The sequence below is a fragment of the Pelodiscus sinensis genome, chromosome 3 (assembly GCF_049634645.1).
Source record: "Pelodiscus sinensis isolate JC-2024 chromosome 3, ASM4963464v1, whole genome shotgun sequence".
Classification (NCBI taxonomy): Eukaryota; Metazoa; Chordata; order Testudines; family Trionychidae; genus Pelodiscus; species Pelodiscus sinensis.
In genome coordinates, this window is record NC_134713.1 from 76,439,358 (window position 1) to 76,459,430 (window position 20,073).

Below are 20,073 nucleotides of genomic sequence, written 5' to 3' on the forward strand. Positions count from 1 at the left end.
AAAGTCCAAATTGGTTTTAGTTGATTGTTCTCTTGTTCTCAGTGGAAAGTAGTGTTGTAGGGTTGGAGATCTCCAGAATTAACCATTATGCACATTCTGTCAGATCCCAGTCCAGCTAATAAGGTTTGATTGTTAACATTTAGATGTCAGCGAATCTAAGACTTCATTTCTTTAAAAGATAAGTTTTCATCCTTTTCATTGCAAAAAATAGTCTTTAAAAGGGGGGAAAGGTTGACTGTGTGCCCCGGTGAATTAAATAAAATTCATGGTTCTCTCCCAGCCAGGGGGCTACGTCTAGACTGGCCCCTTCTCCGGAAGAGGCATGCAAAGCAGGCAAGTCAGACTAGGGAAATCCGCGGGGGATTTAAATATCCCCCGCGGGATTTAAATAAACATGGCCGCCGCTTTTTTTCCAGCTTGGGGAAAAGCCGGAAAAGAGCATCTAGACTGGCGCGATCATCCGGAATAAAGCCCTTTTCCGGAGGATCGCGCCACTCTAGACGCTCTTTTCCGGCTTTTCCCCAAGCTGGAAAAAAAGCGGCGGCCATGTTTATTTAAATCCCGCGGGGGATATTTAAATCCCCCGCGGATTTCCCTATTCTGACTTGCCTGCTTTGCATGCCTCTTCCGGAGAAGGGGCCAGTCTAGACGTAGCCGGGGAGTATAGGATGTAGTAGGAGATCACTTGTGCTCATTAAAGGTAGGTAGGCTACAAATTCCTTTCAAGTGCAAGCTTCTGGCTTGTAGGTGGAGCATGGAGGAAAGCTAGGGTGGGGAAACATAGGAAAGGAAGAAAGGTACTGCTACTGAAAGGCTTGAGTGGAAAGGAGTACAAAAGGCTAGGAAAGAGGTCTCAGGAAGGACTGGGAATGCCAAAGTTCTTGGCCCTCCCTCCCTCTTCTTCCATTGGTTTCCCTGAAGGTGTAGCTCTTTCTGTACCAGATCACAGCTACAGCTTCTCCTTACCCTTCCTCCAGGTGTAACCATTTCAGCACTGGAGCACAAACACCTCTTCTGTAGCTTATTCAGGCCCTGAAGGTGTAACTTTTAAGTTCCAGCTTCCCTACATTACTTCTCCTTCAGACATCACACTTTCAGTGCCAGAACTGCATCGTTCTAGCCAGTTTATAAACTCTTCTTGTAAAACAGGTCAGGTTAAAAGAATTTACAAACTCAGCAGGTTGTAAATTCTCCAGGCTGCATGAGGCTGAAGGAGTTTATGAAATGAAAACCTTTAGACCACCTGCACAAAGTTCATTGCTAGAGCCAACCCACTATAATCTGCAGGGCCATTACCTGCGTTTAGTTTCCCCAAACTCTTGAGATAAAGTTAGAGTGTAAGTGCAGATCAGATAACTTAAAATATCACTGTTACATTGTTGTAGCTATAAACAGTGAGTAAAACAAGCAGGATTTAGCACAAGAATGTTAAGGAATTCATCCCGCTACTACAATAGGCCCTGCCGGTTTGCCTGGATTATGAATTAGAGCTGTAAGGAAAGATTTACTTTTATTCTTCTTGGTTACATTCTGTCCCCTCTTCTCCCCACCAATATTATGACTACATATAACAGGATTCGCCAACAACTGCTTTTCAGTGGCTTTAAGAAGGGCAATTTTCTATAACTTCTTCATATTAGTTTGAAGGGAAAAACAGAACCAACCAACACAAAATCCCAAACACCACTCTGCTTAATTAAGACCTTGAGACAGCACAAACTTTTGATGATTAATTGAAGTATGCTCTAGCTTGATGCGTGTTTAGTTATTATAATGTGATAATTTTATCCTGTTATACAAGCTTCTCCCTTTGGGAACATGATTTAACACTGCAAATATACTGAGTTTATTGCATTGTTCATTATGAAAAATACACAAGCTAAAAACCATAAAGAGTTGTCTATAAGCATTATCTGTGCAGCAGTTGCAGGAAGCGCTCTTTCAACATGTAATGACATAACCCAGGGGCAGAAAAATACAACATAGGAACTCCCAGAATAACTCTTCTGCAGAGCTGAGATTTCACTAAAATAGAGGCTGGAAATTGAGATTTCAAGCAGTAAATGAAAGAAATGTGTAGTTCTAATACCTAGTGTGTTTATAGGAAACATTAGTCTGAATGTTCTGCTGAAAACTCACTTGTTACTGCTTACTTTTCCGTGTGCTAAAACTTGCTTGTCTAATGCCTGTGAATCTAATGCCTATGATAAGTGCTCAGTGTATAGTATATTGGTCTCTCTCAGCACCTCTAAGGAGGTGCAAAGCACCTTGCAGGTATGGCTCTTAAGGGACTAGTCTATAGGTGATAACACAATCGAAGAATTGCCTAAATAAACTTTATCTTCGTTACCAACTGTAAAATAGGATGCACTACAGGCTTTACCATCATACCTGTGTCAGTCAGGGGTGTTACAAGGTGTGATTCCTGACCAACAAAGCTATATGCCCAAAAGCCACAAGTGTAGACACAGATTTACTGGTAAAACGGTGGTTTTGCCAGGATAGCATATTTTGCACAAAGGGTCTGGAATAAACTAGACTGATACACAATCAGTTTTGGCAGTGTACATTGTGTCCACACTAGGAACACTTTGTCAGTATAATATAGTGGTATAAGTATACTGGCAAAATGTTCGTTGTAGACCTAGCATAATGTAATCATATAAATGAGTCTTGGAAAAGATTGAGGGTAGATAAGCCAGCTGAACACATTAAACTCTTCTCCTTGAATTCACTAGATACTATTAATTGATACTTTTTCCTAACAGAAGACCAGTGTTCCCTCTAAACTGCATGGCAGTACAGCTTCACAGGTGATTAATCAGCCCTGCACAGTCAGAGGCTCAGGGCTCCATGCACAGAGCAGACTGACTGGGCAGGTCTGATTAATCACTTGTGTAACTGTGCTGCCTTGCTGTTTAGAGGGAACACTGCAGAAGACCAATATCTGGTAAATATAGTTTTGGAGGATTTAGTCTCAGTGTGAAATGAAGATATGATTTAAAAAAAAAGTTATGGAAAACCTGACCTCTGGTCATCTGAAGAAGTGAGTGGGCTGTGCCCACCAAAGCTCATGATACCATCTACATGTTTTGTTAGTCTTTAAAGTGCTACCAGACTATTTGTTGTTTTTTTTGGCTGTCTCTAGACTGCATCCCTTTTCCGTAAAAGGGATGCAAATTAGAAACACCGCAATTGCAAATGAAGCGGGAATTTAAATCCCCCCCGCTTCATTAGCATAAACATGGCTGCCGCTTTTTTTCCGGCTCGGAGCTTTGCCGGAAAAAAGCGCCAGTCTAGACGTGGATCTTTCGGAAAATAAAGCCTTTTCCGAAAGATCCCTTATTCCTTTTTTTAAGAGGAATAAGGGATCTTTTGGAAAAGGCTTTATTTTCCAAAAGATCCACGTCTAGACTGGCGCTTTTTTCCGGCAAAGCTCCGAGCCGGAAAAAAGCGGCAGCCATGTTTATGCAAATGAAGCGGGGGGAATTTCAATCCCCGCTTCATTTGCAATTGCGATGTGTCTAATTTGCATCAATTTTACGGAAAAGGGATGCAGTCTAGACACAGCCTTTAAGTTTTTTCTAAGGAAGATTTAAAGCACAGTTTTTGGAGCATTCCAATTTCTTTTTAGAATAAAACACCCTCCTTCCCTTCCAACTCTGGTTCTTGCTATACAAAACCTTAAATTATATTTTTTGTTTGATTTCCCAGTGTCATTGCTTTTTAATTACAGAAGTGGTTGGACTATTGGCTGTTGTACTTGTTCAATCACTAAGGTTAATACATTGCCAAGTAAGGTTCCTGTTATATATTTTCACATCTTTAGTACAGACTTGTCACTGATGATGAAGAAGAGGAAAATCAGTACGTAAATCAGGAACTTTAACTTGGCCCCCAGCTTTCATCCACATATCCTTCTATGTAAGCACTTGCTGCTGCACTAGTCCTGATTTTATCCTGTATACCTTTATCTGTCAGCCGTATTCACTCAAAGCTGAAGAAATAGTGGTCCATGGAGAGCTGGTTGATTATATGGCACTGATTCCTTTACTTATTTCCACTGGGTAAATTTAATTAAGAGAAGTTAAAAATACATTCTTTGCTTTCTTAGGGTGTGTCTAGACTACAGGGTTTTGTCGACAAAAGTGGACTTTTGTCGACAAAACTATACCTGCGTCTACACTACCGCTGAGTTCTGTCAACATAACGTCGACAGAACTCAGCAGTTTTGTCGATGCTGGTAAACCTCATTTTACGAGGCATAACGCCTTCTGTCTACAGAGTTTCTGTCGACAGAAGGTGTTATTGCATGTAAACTGTCCTTTGCGTCTACACTACCATGTCGACAAAGCAGCTTGCTTTGTCGACAGAACCGAATGTAGTGTAGACGCTCTTTGTCGACAGAAGTTTTGTAGTCTAGATGTACCCTTAGAGCAAGATTGTGCCTTAAGGTATGGCTAGGGTTGCCAGGTGTCCGGTATTCTACCGGACAGTCCAGTATTTGTGCTCTTTGTCCGATATTTTTCTGATTTTTCTGGTTGCGCACCGGACGGAAGCCTGGCGTGGGCGGGGAGAGTGGCTGGAAGGCGGAGCCACGATCGGCGCTAGGAGCCTGTAATTTCACAGAAGCCTGGCGGGGGCAGGGTGAGTGGCTGGGACTCTGATGGCGGCCCCGCCTCCCAGCCTGGGACTCCCAGCCACTCCTGTTGCCCCCGCCAGGATTCTTCACAATCACAGGCTCTCAGTGCTGATGGCGGTCCCGCCTCCCAGCCTGGGAGTCCCAGCTGGGAGGAGGGGCTGCGATCACCACTCTGGGCGCTTCAGAAGCCTAGCCGGGGCAAGGGGAGTGGCTGGAAGTCCCAGCCACTCCCCCCGCCCTCTCAAGGCTTCTGAAGCATCCAGAGCGCTACCAGGTGGGGAGTGCCAGCTGGTAGGCGGGGCCGCAATTGCTGCTCTGGGTGCTTCAGAAACCTAGTTGGGGCCGGGCCAGTGGCTGGGAGTCCCAGGCTGGGAGGTGGGGCCGCCATTGGCCCTGGGAGCCTGTGATTGCACAGAAGCCTGGCAGGGGCGAGGAGGTGTCCGGTGTTTTTTGGGAGACCATCTGGCAATCCTAGGTACGGCCTTGGGCATGCCTCAGATATCCTTGGGGCACAGTTTCATCACTGCTGTTTCAGACATGGGAGTATTTTACCACAATCTTATGGGATGAAGCTTATACCCTCATCTTGTACCTAGCTAGTTTTGGTGAGATTTGTTTAGGACAGAAGACAATAGCATAGATGCCACGAGCTGGATGCAAAGCCTTACATGGCTCCAGAAGGAGGTATGAGGGAACATTACTCCAATTGCATGGCTGCAGAAAAACAGAGTACAGCTGATCCACCCCAGCATTACTGTTCTCATGGAAGCAATTGCTGTTGTTGCCACCAGGATGTTATGTGATTGTAAATGTTTGGATCTGTGATCTTCGTGATCATCAGCGAGTGAATGCTTGTTCACAAACAGGTAGGTGAGTGGTCCATGGTTCAAGAGACGTTCTCTCTATAAAGATGTGGCCTACTCTATGGAATAGTTTCAACCCCCTCTTTTGGTTCGTGCTCATTCTTTAAGTCAACATTGTTATAGAACCTGTCTACTTTGGAAGTGAGTGCTCCTCTCAGCAAGTAGCACTTTGAAAGCAAGCTCTGCTGGTGAGTTCCCCCTTTCAGCTCTTCTTAGCATTGACCAAAGTTGTTGCAACAGGGAGCATCTGCATCTCTTTTGTCTTCAGGCCTTGTAGAACCATCTAAGAGTTAATACTCCTAATTGGTAGAGGAAAATATCAAAAGCAGTGATTTTAAGGCTGCATTCTGCTGTTTTCAAGTGCGACAGGTTTTTGTTTTTATTACTTTTCCAGCTCTTCCCTTGCCAGATTAATTCGATGGGACAAAATTATGCCCTTTAAAACAAACAGGTTCACCAACGTGGGAAAGGAGTTGGACTGTCCCAGAAACAATGCCCTTTTAAAGGCACACTTCCTTCAGTGGCTCTGGGGGAACATGACAGAAGGAGCTCCTTGATTCACATTTGAATATGTGTGCTTAGTACTGTTGCCAATACAGCTCTTCTGGTTCACAGGACAGGACTTGGGCCGTGACAACACTAGACAGCTCCTTTTGCCAGTTTGCACTCAAAAGCATCTTGCAGCCAAAATTATAACTGCTCCCAGCTTGAGCTTCTTGAACCCAGGCATGGTTGGCTATAATTTGGCCCAAAGTATTTTGATTTCTTTCGATGTCAGATACATTAGAACATTTACGAGATTTTGGCAAATTCCACTCTAAAGAGTAAGTGCTAAAATGTCATAATTATAGTACATTAAACACAAATCTAAATTATGGCTTGGCCTTAAATATAGCTTTAAAGGTGTACAGTGTGAGTCAAACGAAAAGGTCAAGTTTTTTACGTTGTACAATTGTATTTGTAACTATAAATCACAACACAATTTGTGGCAGGAAAAAAGTTATTAAACTGGCAGTATTTATTCTGCTAAGGTGAATAAAATGCAGCACATATTTCCGACTTATGATAGCCAGGGGAAGGAGACAAATCACTCTACTAAAATTAGTTTGCCAATAATTTTGCAGAATGATGACAGTGTTGCTTCAAAACAAATCTTTTATAGGGAAATGGGATGACTGTATGGCAGACTCTCTGAACCATGAACTTCTCACCATTCTTGCACTGCAAATTGCTTTAACAATTAGTCTTTTGGGGATTTCTCTCCCCTTTCCCAGTGAAATCAAACAATAGTTAATATCAGTGACAGAACAGTCATGTTGTCTAATGGACTGGGTATAAGAACAGAATCCTTAGTCCTAAATCATAGTTTTGCCATTGATTTATTGTATTGCTTTGTACAAGTTACTTAACTGTTCAGTTTCCCCTTCAATAAAATGGTGATAAGAATATACTGACCTCACGGTAGGGTTGCCAGGATTTGAAGGTGGAAAGTGCTATTTAAGTCTAATAGGGAATTTTCTTGAACTTGAATCCAATAAAAGCAATAGTCTTGGAATTTGTCTAGATAGATAGGAGCAACTACAGGTAACAGCACAAAGAGCTAGTACCAAAGAATATAATGGGGAAAGAAGTTGGAGGGTCTAGAGAACAGAAATGATTACATTGGTATAAGGCGGTTGCTCAAAAATGTGTGTCAAATTAGAATAGGGACATGAGGAATTCTGGAAAGAGAATGAGGACTAAGGTGTGGAAAATGGCGGGGAAAGCTGCACTCACTTTCTTATGAATGTGAGAAATTATCACCCTAAATTTCAGGGAAATTACACCAAAATGAATGTAAACATTAAAAAGTTGAAACTCCACTTACATGTCAGAAAAATGCAAAACAGGGTGAGAAAACTCTTGGTGAATTAAATTATACTCAGTCATGAGAGGAATCACTTTGCAGATTTTAGTATCAAAATTAGGCATCTCCCTTCTTACTCAAATATGTATTTTTGTGTCTCTCTTACTCTGGGGAAACCTTCTCCCATTCTTTTCTATCCATTATTTGGAATCAACATCCAAATGGGGGCATTTCCTTTTCCTTCCTCTCATCCCATTTAGAATCCTGTTTCATAAAGGGCCTCATTACATTGCTCTGATACGGTATTTTCCATGTGTAATTTATCATCTAGCTGCTGAGCAGAATATCTCTGAGGCTCTTGATAATGGATTTTAAGTATTGGGAATGTCACAGCATTAGTCACATCAGTCGCTAGTATTTGTTACTCATTTAATACATACAACTATGCACTTTCTTAAACATGCTAAAAAGCCTTAAGGACCTCCAGAGTTTTTCAGTGATACCCCATTTTTTAAGTTAATCTTTTCCATCCATCTCAGAAGTTCTGCCATTCTTCTGGCCTGATTGGCACAGGCTGCCAGCTATCTAAGGAACCAAGTAGTTAATCACAGGCATGCTTAGCTCTGCTCACAAAAAGCGAGGAAGACAGTCACTGTAACAGGGTTCTGAGGTTGAGTGTGTAGATGTCTGGTTGGGTGTTTCCATCTGATATAAACATAATTTTTATATTTTTGTTGTAGAAGATGATGTGTCAAATGTACAAATAATGTGTGCCTGGTGCCAGAAAGTGGGAATCAAGCGCTATTCCCTGAGTATGGGAAGTGAAGTGAAATGCTTCTGCAGTGAGAAGTGCTTTGCAGCTTGCCGAAGAGCATACTTCAAGAGAAACAAGGTAAGAGAGTCAAAGAAAGATGTAACCCTACACAGGCCTAGCTCCAGGTTCATTTCATAGCTAACAAAAAAGAAAATATATTTTGATTCTTTCCGTTTTGCCTTTTCCCTTTACCTTTCCATATGCATTGTCTGTTTGATTATCAACCCCTTACTATTGTGTATTTGCAGTTTCCCTCAGATAGATGTCTGAGTTCTGTGAGGGTGGACGAATTTAATTAGATGATACTAATAATGCACTATAAAATAAGAGTCATGGTTCTGCTTCAGAATCTTATTATATTTGCTTTGTGTGGTCAGGCAGGTATCTTTATACCCATGCACAGGGAGGCAGACATACAATTCTTACTTTTGTTAGGTGGCTATATCTTGAGCAGCTGAAGTCAAGAGAAGTTTGGTCATTGATTTCAGCGGCAGCAGGATCATTGGCTTATGCAGTTAGCGACTAATCCAAAGTGCAGTGAAGGCAATGGGAGTCTTTCCATTGAGTTTAGTGAGCTTTGGATCATGAGTTAGTTTCATATTTTTAAGTTTGTCCTAAATCATAATCATTTATGTAGTTATTGTTTTAAAAATACTCAGACACAAAAGCAGTGTCAAAAATACATTGCATGAGCACGTTTATAATAATTGGAAATATCATTTGATCTGAAGTTAAAATGCAATTCTAATGTTGGCTTGGTTTCCCAAAGTGAAATGGCCACAATAACTGTTCTAATGTCAAAAGTGCAGTGACTGAAGGTGCCCTGTAGTTTATTCTAGTAACTGGTTTGTGCAGCAGAATATAGGGCATGTCTGTTCTTAAAAACAAAAAGTGAACATCCTTGCAAAACACACCAATTTTTAATTGTTACAGAAATAGCTATAGAAGCTTGATAGATGAGTCCTCGGGTGAGACTTATTGATAGAAAACTTTACTATTCATAAAATTCTTCACATTTTTGTTTATTAAATCTGCATATTTTACTCTGATGGTGCAGAACATTTGAAGTCTATATAAGAATAATTTGCCCCCATCTGATACTTGCAATCTATAGTTAAAAATGGATTTTAGATGCAAGAAACACTGTAGTTGCAAATTACCCCGCTTTATAAATTTGGGTCACATCATTCTGCCCCTGCTTCGCTCCCTAAAAGCCTAACGAATTAGGTTGCAAAAATCAGTAGAGTGGAATTTTAGTGGCAGTCTTTGAGAATCAACCTCATAATGTTTACTGGAGCAGATAGGCAAGTTAAACAGTCATGTGGAAGCTTCTGTGAGCTGCAGTGTTTTTCTGATTTTATTTAGAGGATGTGGGGTGGGTAGCTAGAACTGGACCTAAGATACTCCACACTTTTACAGGAAAATAGTAAATTTTTCACGTAAGATGATTTATGGAATTAGATGTTCAGATCATGGATAAAGAAGTGCCCATGTGTGTGCGAGTACTCATGTGTACACACTCTTGTGCACACGTGTGCATGCTGTAAGATATCTGGGATAAAGAAGGATTCAGTCCTGAACTCCTTATTCAGCTGCAACTCCCATGTCTTCCAGTGGCAGGATTACTTAAGTAAGGCAGCACACAGGAAAATAGGAATTGCCAGTTATCAAGCTACACCAATATAGTATGTCTGAAATCCTGTACTGAAATCTACAGAAATCCCGTAGAGCACAATTATGGAATTACCAATCCACAGTGGGGCTTAACTCCCACATTTTCAAATTTGGTTTATTCCAAAGCAGGGGGATTATAACCCATCTAAAAACTTGTTTAAAAGATTCTACTCAGTGTAATTGTGGATATCGTCATTGTCCATATAAATGTGGCATCCTGTTACAACTAATAACTGGTAAATATTCCCTTTACCAGTTTTAAATTTGTTGCCTATCAGTTTTGTTGGCTGTCCTCTTGTTCATGTATTACAAGAAAGGTAAATTGGGAACTTCACTTTACTCTTATTTGTACTGTTCATTCTTTGTCTCAAATGTTTATCATATCACTTGTTTGTCTCATTAAACTAAACAGTCCAAAAAATGTTGAATCTGTACTCAGACAGAAACCTCTTCTTACCTCTCAAAAACAAAAGGTCTGAAAACCAACAGAAATTCTTATTCTTTTAAATGCACATTGCGCCACAATAAATTGCTGTATACTTCTTTCAGTTAGATCACAACAGTAATTGGTTTTCTTTTGCAATATTAAGGATCATCACGAGTCCTACTTTACCATGTGCCTTGAAGAATTAAGACATGGAAGGCAACACAGTTGAGAGCAGTGTTTCTTAAACTGTGTTCCGTGGCACACTGGTGTGCTGCAAGGCAGTCGGAGGTGTGCCGCAGAGAACAACAGAGTTCAAAATGGCCACCCTTAAAGGGATAGGTGACCTTTTTTTTGCTCAACAAAAAATCCTTAGTGTTCCTCATTAAAAAAAAAAAAAATATTGTTTGGTGTTCCTCGGTCTTCAAAAGTTTAAGAAACACTGGTTGAGACCATTTGGATCATGGCATAAAAGCCTCCTTTAAGAGAGAGGACCAAATTCCATCCTCAGTTACAGACCTGAACCTGGCCCATACACTATTTTCAAACTAAAACTTCCAATCATCTCTATATTCGTGGTGTTCAATATGAACAAGCACAGGGTGCAATACTCAGTGAACTTTAATGCCACTATTGAAGTTAGGCAGAATAGTAAAGTTCAGCAGACCCTTATTATATTGCATTCTTTCTGTAGCTAATTGAGTAGGATTTTGAGAAACATGGTGCTAGAACAAGTCATCAAGTTTAAAGCCAGAAGGGGCCCACCAGATCATCAGGGTATGACTAGACTACATGGCTCCATCGACAGAACCATGTAGATGCGTTTACTAGACATAGAAAATGTCTTCATTTATATCAAAATGGCCACCGCGCTGTGTCGATGATCAGCTGATCCGGCACTGCGGGCAGTCTGGACGCACCGCGGTCGACAAAGGAAGCCTTTGTCAACCGTTCCAGTATTCCCCTAGTGTGACCTCATGCATATTATGAGCCACAGCTTAATTTGTGTGGGTGCTTGAGCCCTGGTACCTCAAGATTTGGCAGTTCATAGCCCTGGCACCTTTGGGTTTGCCACATTAGTTATGAAAGTTTAAATATATATTTTTGCTTGAGCCCTGGCAACCAATTGTTTGAGTCCTGGCATCTCTTTCACTACAAATTAAGCACTGCTATGAGCTTTCCTCTCCCCTCCCTCCCCCCCCTCACTCCAGTATCACTCAGCACCCCTGACTAAACTAAATTAAATCAAAGGATCACAGGCCACAGAAGACTAAATATTCTTGTGTGCCACGGGCAGAGATTATGAGGGACTGAGATGGACCAGCAGCCAAGGCCCCTGCAGTGGCAGGGAATTGATTAAATGAGGTATCCGCAATTAGTGCTGGCCTCTTGCTTGAATTACATGCTTTAGAAGAAGCTGAAAAACTGTAAGGTCATTGCCAAGCTGGCCTAGGGGAAAAGTCCTTCCTGGTGCCACTTGTGGTGATCAGTTAGATGCTGAGCATGGAAGTAGCAGCCAGACAGCTGAGCAACTGAGAGAGAGAATGCTCACTGAGACCATTGTCCCATCCTGGCCAGTATCTGTCTGTATCCATTGGGCATCCCTCATGCTTCAGAGGAAAGAGACCAACTACCACCCTCCCCCACCCAAGAATACATTGCAGGGAAGAACATCCTTTCCTGACTCCTGCAGGTGACTGGCTCAAGCCCTGCCATAAGACATAAACTGGAAGGGACTCCCAGGGCTGTTGAATTCTTCCCCCTCCACATCACAGGCACTCCCATCATGATATCTCATTTATAAATTTGTCACCCTTTCCTTTAAACTAACTGCATTGTTTGCCCCCAGAATTCTTATTGAGAGACCTTCACTCCTCTGATGGTTAGAATCCTTCATCTAATTTCTGGCCTAAATTTGTTCCTGCTCAGTTTATATCAATTTGCTCTTGTGCCAACATTGTCCTTTAGTTAAATAGCTCTTCACCTTCTCCAGTATTTACAAGTAACAAGGTTGCAAAAGTTTCAGGTATATCCAATGACCTTTACACTCTTATTACTAGACTAGCCATGTACCTTTCTTTACACGAGGCTAATGTTTATTTATGTATTTGAAAAGTTACACCATTCTACAGCTTCTCGTTTTTCAAACAGGAGTAAAATGGTCACATTTCACCTGCCTTATGCATGTTTTAAACAGCATATCTTTACAACAATATAGTGTTGTATTACAATAAATATGTACAGCTGCTGTATTTCAGTGAGCTGATAGGACTTTGTGGTCATTTCATTTAAGGCTTGAATTTCCTAATGGATTGTATTAAGCAGTTTGCCCCCCTCCCATCCTAGGTAAGAACTGCTGTAATAAGCATTTGCTTTAAACAATAGGACTGTTCAAACTATAAAGAATAAATCATTCATGTCTCAAAACATTATAAAAATGATGGAAATTATAAACATATTAATACCAATTGCCACATATAGAATTCGATTTTCTCAACATTTAAATAAAACAAAAATCCTCTCCAATACATTTGGCAAAAATGCAGGCTCTGTTATGATTCTTTCTTTACAAAGTCCCAATTGGGTTAAATTCTGGGAAGAAACCAGCTTAAAGCACCCATTAGAGGAGTACACAAACTCTATAAAAGTAACATTAACGTGCAGCTGTATGTTGGAGGTGCATAGCTGCATATACATTACAACACCACTTCCATCCTCAACCTCTAGCTGCGCTCCCTGGCCTTGCTGCTGGCCCCAGCCACTGGCCACATTCCCAGCACTGCCACTGGCCCCGGCCCCAGCCCCAGCCCCAGCTATGCAGCTTGTTCTGCTGCCAGCCACAACCGTGCTCCCCAGCCCTAGCTGCACTCCCGTCCTGCCGTTGGCTGCACTATCTGGTCCCGGCACCAGTCACACTCCCCAGTCCTGCCACTCACCCCAGCCTCCATCTGTTCTTCTTGACCCGTCCCCATCCGTGCTCTCCAGGTCTGCTGCCAGCCACAGCCCCCGCTCCTGGTTGCCAGACTGCTAGCCAGCCCCTGCTCCCTCTCTGGTCCGGCAACATCTGTGATTGTGCCGGACCAGAGTGTCCTGGACTAAAGAGGTCCTATCTGTACAACTCTTGTCTAAATTACTAGTAATATATCAATAAAAAGTAAGTTCCATTATTTTTTTCAACCCCTTTAGATAGAGATTAAATGTTTAGATTGTTTCTGCACTGTTCCTGTTTTGTCTGCTATTCATAGTCAAATGTACATAATGAACTAGTGCATAATGATAACCTGTTGTGCATAATAACACCAATTAAAAGCAATGTTGCAAGAAAGGGAGTTTTTCATACTAATGTTTGTAAATGAACAAATTTAGATTTAAAGCTATTCCAACGCTCCCTTCCTTTATAGATTTCATTCTGTAAACCAGCCAATGTAAATCCAAGAATCACAGAAGCACATAGCAAATCCACTGGTCCACAAGTTTCAGGATATTAAATTTAAAGGAAATATTGAATTCATAATTGGGCCACTGAGTCTGAAGCCTGAGAAGATTAATTTTTAAAATTAGTTTATTGACTCAATGGATCAGAAAACAAATTTATTATGACCCAATAGCTCTCCCTAGAATGAAGATGAATTCATACAGGTTTTACTAGGGTCCTGGAGAGAAAGTGAGTGCAAAATTGTAAGGCAGTTTATTATGTTTGACCTTGTTGGTCTGCACTGCCTTACAATCAGGAGGGTTAAAAAAAAGTGATACATTTTTTTTGTTTACCACATAATCAAATCTTGCTTCCACAAACAATAACAAAAAACTAAAATAAATTGCTGTTCATCATGTAAGGAAATGTGACTGATTATCATCTTCTCTCCTTGTGTGGAATACTGATCTACAATGATTGAAATGAACCAGTAGTCCAGGTAGCCAGATAACTTGACTTGGTGAGGCTGATACGGCATTAAAAATACATTTCCCTTTTCCAACCTGGAGGACTGCAACACATTTAAAAGACAGACAGCCCTCATGCAAACATGGCATCATTCTAAAAGAGGGAATCCAGATTTACTCCTGCCACTTCAAGGTGGAAAGAACAGAAAGTACTATTTTCACTGTAGCATTGGAATGAAATGTGAAGATGATGCTTTTTGTACTATGAGAATTTTTGACTTAGTTCTATAGTGAGAATTAGTGTCAGCAAAACAATTGGGGCTCTCAAAATAATACATATTTATTTAGTGCTGAGTAATATTACATTAGATAATTCTTTTCACTTTCCAGTTGTGTTGGCTAATTAACATATACTACCATATGATTAAAACACACATACACAGGCTATGCCTTCACTACAGGGTTTTTTTCAGAAAAAGATATGCAAATTGCACTCCACAATTTGCGTACCTTTTTCTGATTGTTTTTTTGGAAGAGGCTTTTCAGAAATTTGGCCCGTCTACACTGGACCAAATTTCGGGAAAAAATTCCTCTTTCAGAAGAGCCCTTCTTCCTCGTGAAATGAGGAAGACAGGGCTTTTGAAAGAGCTCATCTGCTCTTCCACAAAAAATGTTGGAAGAGCAGACGTGTCCCCTGGACACGGCAGAATTTTTCCGGGATACCTCTAGACATAGGCAGAAGTGTGAGTAAATGTAGGCTATTCTTTGCTCCTAAACTAATACTGAAAATTGTCAGAAAAAGTTCTTTTGATTTCAGGCTTATAATTATGCAGCCTTACACCGCATTAGAAATATGTAACAATCTTCCTATCAAGTCAAAGAATAAAGACAAAATTATCTGCTTCCTTTTTTCCACAGACATCTGCAAAATTTAATTTGCAAGTGACTGTCATTCATGAAAATTTTGGAAATTGTTTCAATAGATTTAATGCAATTAATGTCCCCTGACATTAAAAAGCTCAGGTTTTACATTTTAAGTTTCCTTTTGTAACATAAGCTTTGAAACCCTTGGGAATATGAACAGAAAATCAATATTTTTCCTGCCGATTCACCTTGTTTTAATTAGGAACTGAGAAAGGTCACAGTAGTGCAGGTGGGCTGCCCAGTTAGCATGGAATTGCCTTTGCTTGGCTTTACAGATTTTGTAGAGAAGTGTAATTTAAGAAGCAGTTCACAGGCTTGCTTCTGCTGGGGGTGCTGCTTTACCGAGAGAGTGAGAGAGAGCAGGGTTTCCAGCTCATTATAGGAAACAAAGGATTCTTCCTAAGGCTCTGGGGAACCAAACCACTCTCCATTGCTACGTTGGGGTATAATATAATACCGATGAACAAATGCAGATAGGAAACTGGGTTTGGAGAGGAAATATTTTAAATTGTGGGGCATGACTGCAAGCTTTTTGATGAAATATCTGGTGAGAGGGAGAACAAAACTGTCACAAGCTGAACAGATTAAGAGCCTGTGGGCGTGTAGAAGACTCCACAGGATAGGGACCAAGGATCTGGAACAGTGCGTCCCACAAATGTAGATAAATTACTAAGGTATGAGACAATTCCTGTCTCAACAAGAGATGTGTGGATCATTGAGATGGGTGGAGATGATTTCCCTCTTGGTCTCATTTTTAGGTATTTTTGTATTTATTAAATTGACAAGATTAGAAGTAATAAAAAAATCTTTCCCTGGGGGATAAGATTTTACTTGTGATTTAGAGAAGGGATTGAAATCCTAAATTAACCCATTGGAACCATCAGTCACTATCTCCCCATGCACATCAACATATGTTGGCATCTTTAATAAGGAAATGCACCAGACTGAGGCCACCAAAGGCTAAATGGAAGTAGTTGGCAAACCAGGGTGTGCCCCTCAGTTTGCAAATAATGAACATTTTACTGTCCATCTCCCGTTTAATATCATAAATTTGAATCCGGTTCCCTTTGTCTGAATTACTAGAAGGTATGCAATCCAATTAAAAGCCGTGTTTGCATTTCATTTTAACCACTATGTCACATTATCTCGGGTCATATTGTAATCTGGCTACTTTGGTTATATAGAGATGAATGTATTAATTATGAGTTCAAGATATACTGTCTCTTGGACAATGGGCGTTTGATTCAAATGAATGGACTAGTTTATCTGAGGTGTCTTCATGTCACTTCTGAACAGCTAAAGTGCTTGTATTGCTAGTATTAGGTTTTGTTTATATACACATGTAACAACAAAGCAATTTCATTATAACATGACTGGATAAGTGTTTATCATTGTCATACACTCGGTCACTGTGGTTTTTAGCAGCTGGGTCAGATTTAAATATGGGGGTACGACGGTGTGTTAGTAATGAAGATTAAGACACGGAAGAAGCTGTTGTTTATTGTCTACATTCTTTCAGTGACTGAGAAAGAAACACTGCTTCTCCTTCCTGTTGTTTTAATTTTATTAAGATGCTTACTTGAAGTATTTTAAACCTCTCGAGAAGAATGGAGGTGTATGGAGGTGGAATTTGTGGGGGGTGACAGATGTATGTTTTACTGCATTAGGAAGCTTGGCAAGATGCGCTTTACGGTTTGTGTCCAGAATGTTTATTTTATCACCTCATGGGATGTTTGATTTCAAAGTCCAGATGACTCAAAAAGCCTCTCTTTACCTCTGGACTTCTTTGGATCAATTATATTTCACCTAGACAAAGACAGCTGTTCAATAAAACTTTGCTTTCCTCCGTTGTTCCAGTATCTTGACTCACATCAGCTCAGATTAGTCTAAGTTACCATAGTATCCTATGATATAATACAGGACTTCGGTATTCAACTGTTTCCACTTTGTCAGCTTAAGCTCAATATAAAAAATACTATTTACTATGATGAAAACTTAGAATGGATCTACAAACATTTAAATCTGAGTATATTTGATGCAGTTTTTCTCCATTCTTAATGTACACATTTATCATTAGTATTGATAAGAGCTGGTTAATAATGCAGAAAATATTAAATGAAATACTCTATTTTATAAGTATCATGCAATTTGACTCAGATCAGATTAATTTATGAGTAAACTTGTCACTCAGCTCATTAAGTTGGACAAATATTGACACAAAATAGTTTAATTATAGTTATTGAAAAACATTCAACAAATACATTTTTTGAAAACTGTTGCTGAACTAGCCATAATGTGCTTAGAACCCACTGTAAATTACGCATTCTGGAAATGCTTGAGATATTGCCTTTTTACTGAGTTTGTGAGTTAAGAGGGACTTATGTAGCCTCCTGCTCTTGTAGTGCTGAGCATAAAACCCTAAGAAGAAAAGTGATTTAAAACTTTTGAACTCAGATGAAGATGGAAGTCCTTTCCGATTTTAAAGTGGATTTTTTTCCAATGTTTAATGTATTTTAATTGGCACACATTGATACTTCAATACTATCTCCATTACTTAAAATCATACCAATTTCCGGTAGCAATTTTTGCTGGAGAGTTAGAAGTGAAGGGAGCTGTGCCAGTTAATATCAGCAGAGGATCTGGCCCTTGATTTTAATTCTGTTTTTAAAACCTTTTTTTAAACCTAGAAACTAAAATGTATGTTTTCTTAGTGATCCTTGGGCCATATTCAGATGAAACTCTTCAGTGGAGTTAAAGGAACAAATGATATGGCCCCTTATTTGTGGAAGTTATACTCCCTTAGCCTCAGACTACAGGTATTACAGTGAAATTATGGGGGCCTTTACACGTCAGCCCAGAATTTGACCCAATGAGTGTAAGGAGTCCGAGTGGGTAATTGACATGCTGAGGGGTATAACAGAAAAATCAAGTACAGGAAGGTGTGAGTTAAAGTAGGCCAACCCCTATAAGATCAAACTGTAAGATCTATAAGCGTAAAACCTGATGGGGAAGCACAGAAAGATTTATATAGCAAAAGCTTAAAAAATGTCAGCTATGTTAGTTCTGGAAAATCAGTCCCTTAGTTGTAGAAGAGTGTTTGCTGGCTAGTTAAGTTGTGCTACAGGATGTTCTCTATTACAAACTCAAGCATTTATAACTCATTGATTTAAATTTAAATTGGACTGAAAGTAAACATATGCTTTAAGTAATCAGCCTGGATACAATTTTGTGTCTAAAGTAAAGACACTCATCTGTTTAATAATTTTTAGAGTCATAAAAAATATTTTTGTTGTGTGTGGTTTCAGATACTTTGTATTCATTTTATTCCCCAATTAAAAATGTCAGGACTAATTCTACTATGATATGTATCCATGAAATTCCATTTAAACTGACAAAATTACTCAGGTGAAGGCCAGTTGTGTTGGCTGGGGCATGCTAATTGAGAGAGTGGAACTATAGCTTCTTCACCATTTATTTTACGAGGTAGAGCAGGGACTGTTATAGGGGCTAGAATTGTGTCTGGCCCTTTCATGAGCAATTTAGGAGAAACCCATGTAACAGCTAGTCTGGATCTTAACCCTGATGTAGGCTCTAGAGCTGTGATGTTCAACCAGTTCTGAAGCAGTAGCCACTATAGTGAACTAGTCACACTCAACTGGCCAGATAGCCGCATGTGCAAATGACCAGCATGTTGGACACCACGGATTTTGAGTGTAGGAAGTGGAGACAGTTTAGATGAGCCCTTTCAATCTTAGTTGAGTTTCCAAGACCAGGACTTCATATTTGTGGTGTGCATCTGTACTAATGACATGGAAGAGAAGTCATGGAATTTAGGCTAAAGGATTAATTTAAAGTTATCAAAAAAGAGACCACTGTTAAGAGATCACTGCAAAGCAGAGATGACCATGGGGTAAAATCTCTTTAGCTACAGTTTGACCCTCCCTGATCTGGCATCCTGGGGACCTGAGCTGTCCTGGTCCAGAGAATTTGCCTGACCATGGGAGGTCAGTGCTCCCCTACTGGCTGCCCCTCTGGGTTTCTGTCCTTGGGGCTCCATGCCCTATTGCAAGATAAAAGTCAGTATATTGAAAGAAATTAAAGAAATTGTGAAATCTTATAGGGCAATAATAATAGTTAATTTTAACTAGTCAGTGTTAAATGATTTAATGGGACACGGTGGTCTGAAGAAGTAAATTATCAATAGAATAATAGGCTGCTTTTCAACCACAGAGGTGAAGAAAAGGGTTAACAGTAAGAAAGTTAAAAAAATAAGAAACACTGAATCACTCTGGAGGCTATTTAAGAACACCATATTAGAGGCACAGATGGTACATATACCTCTGAGTAAAGAAAAAGTAAAAAGGAAAGAGTAAATCTGGCATGGTTAAGCAAAGTACATAAGCTTAAAGGACACCATCAACTTAAAAATCACACCTTTCAGAAAATTTGTTACCTACTACTGTCATAAATAACACCTATGATTAGTGTAACAAGAGAATGGAGAAAAAATTGTTTTCTGCTTTTCAGTTTACTTACTTTGGGCCTCATGAAAAGCCCATTGGAGCAAATAGAAGACTTTCTACTGAATTTAATGAGCTTTGGATCAGGTCCTTTGTATGTTTGAAAGTATTTTGAGTAGTTTCCTTATTTTGCCTGGAGTCAGTCAGTTTGCATGTTGGTTTGGGTGGGCCTTTCACATAGCAAGAGAGGAGAGAAACATTTGCTTTTTAAAATAGGCTTAAAAGGACCCTGGGGCATTTGTACTAGAGATACCACATTTTTGCATATTTAAGGCAAAAAAGACATCCTTCACGAAAGTGGACATTCTACATAAGCAACAATAAGTCAATTAGAACACTAATATTTCTGATGAAGCACACATTAGACATAAAGAGAACAAAAATAATTTAAAGGGCAAATATACAAAGATATCTAGACTATGAAGAAAATCACATTAGAAACAAGAAAGGTGAGAGAGACAGAGAGAGACTAGCTCCTCTTGAC

The 20,073-nt window shown here is 40.0% G+C and overlaps 1 protein-coding gene across 4 annotated transcripts in view; it reads left to right on the forward strand.

Annotated features, from left to right (window-relative positions):
* The window catches only part of SOBP (sine oculis binding protein homolog), a 145,028-nt gene that overhangs the window by 21,335 nt on the left and 103,620 nt on the right, over positions 1-20,073 (forward strand). For all 4 annotated transcript variants that reach the window (XR_012902619.1, XM_006123170.2, XM_006123169.2 and 1 more), the window contains one exon: positions 8,092-8,243. Coding sequence is in view for 3 of the 4 variants with exons in the window: in XM_006123170.2 (XP_006123232.1) it covers positions 8,092-8,243 (152 nt within the window). In the remaining variant the exon portion in view is untranslated. The remainder of the gene's footprint in view (positions 1-8,091; positions 8,244-20,073) is intronic.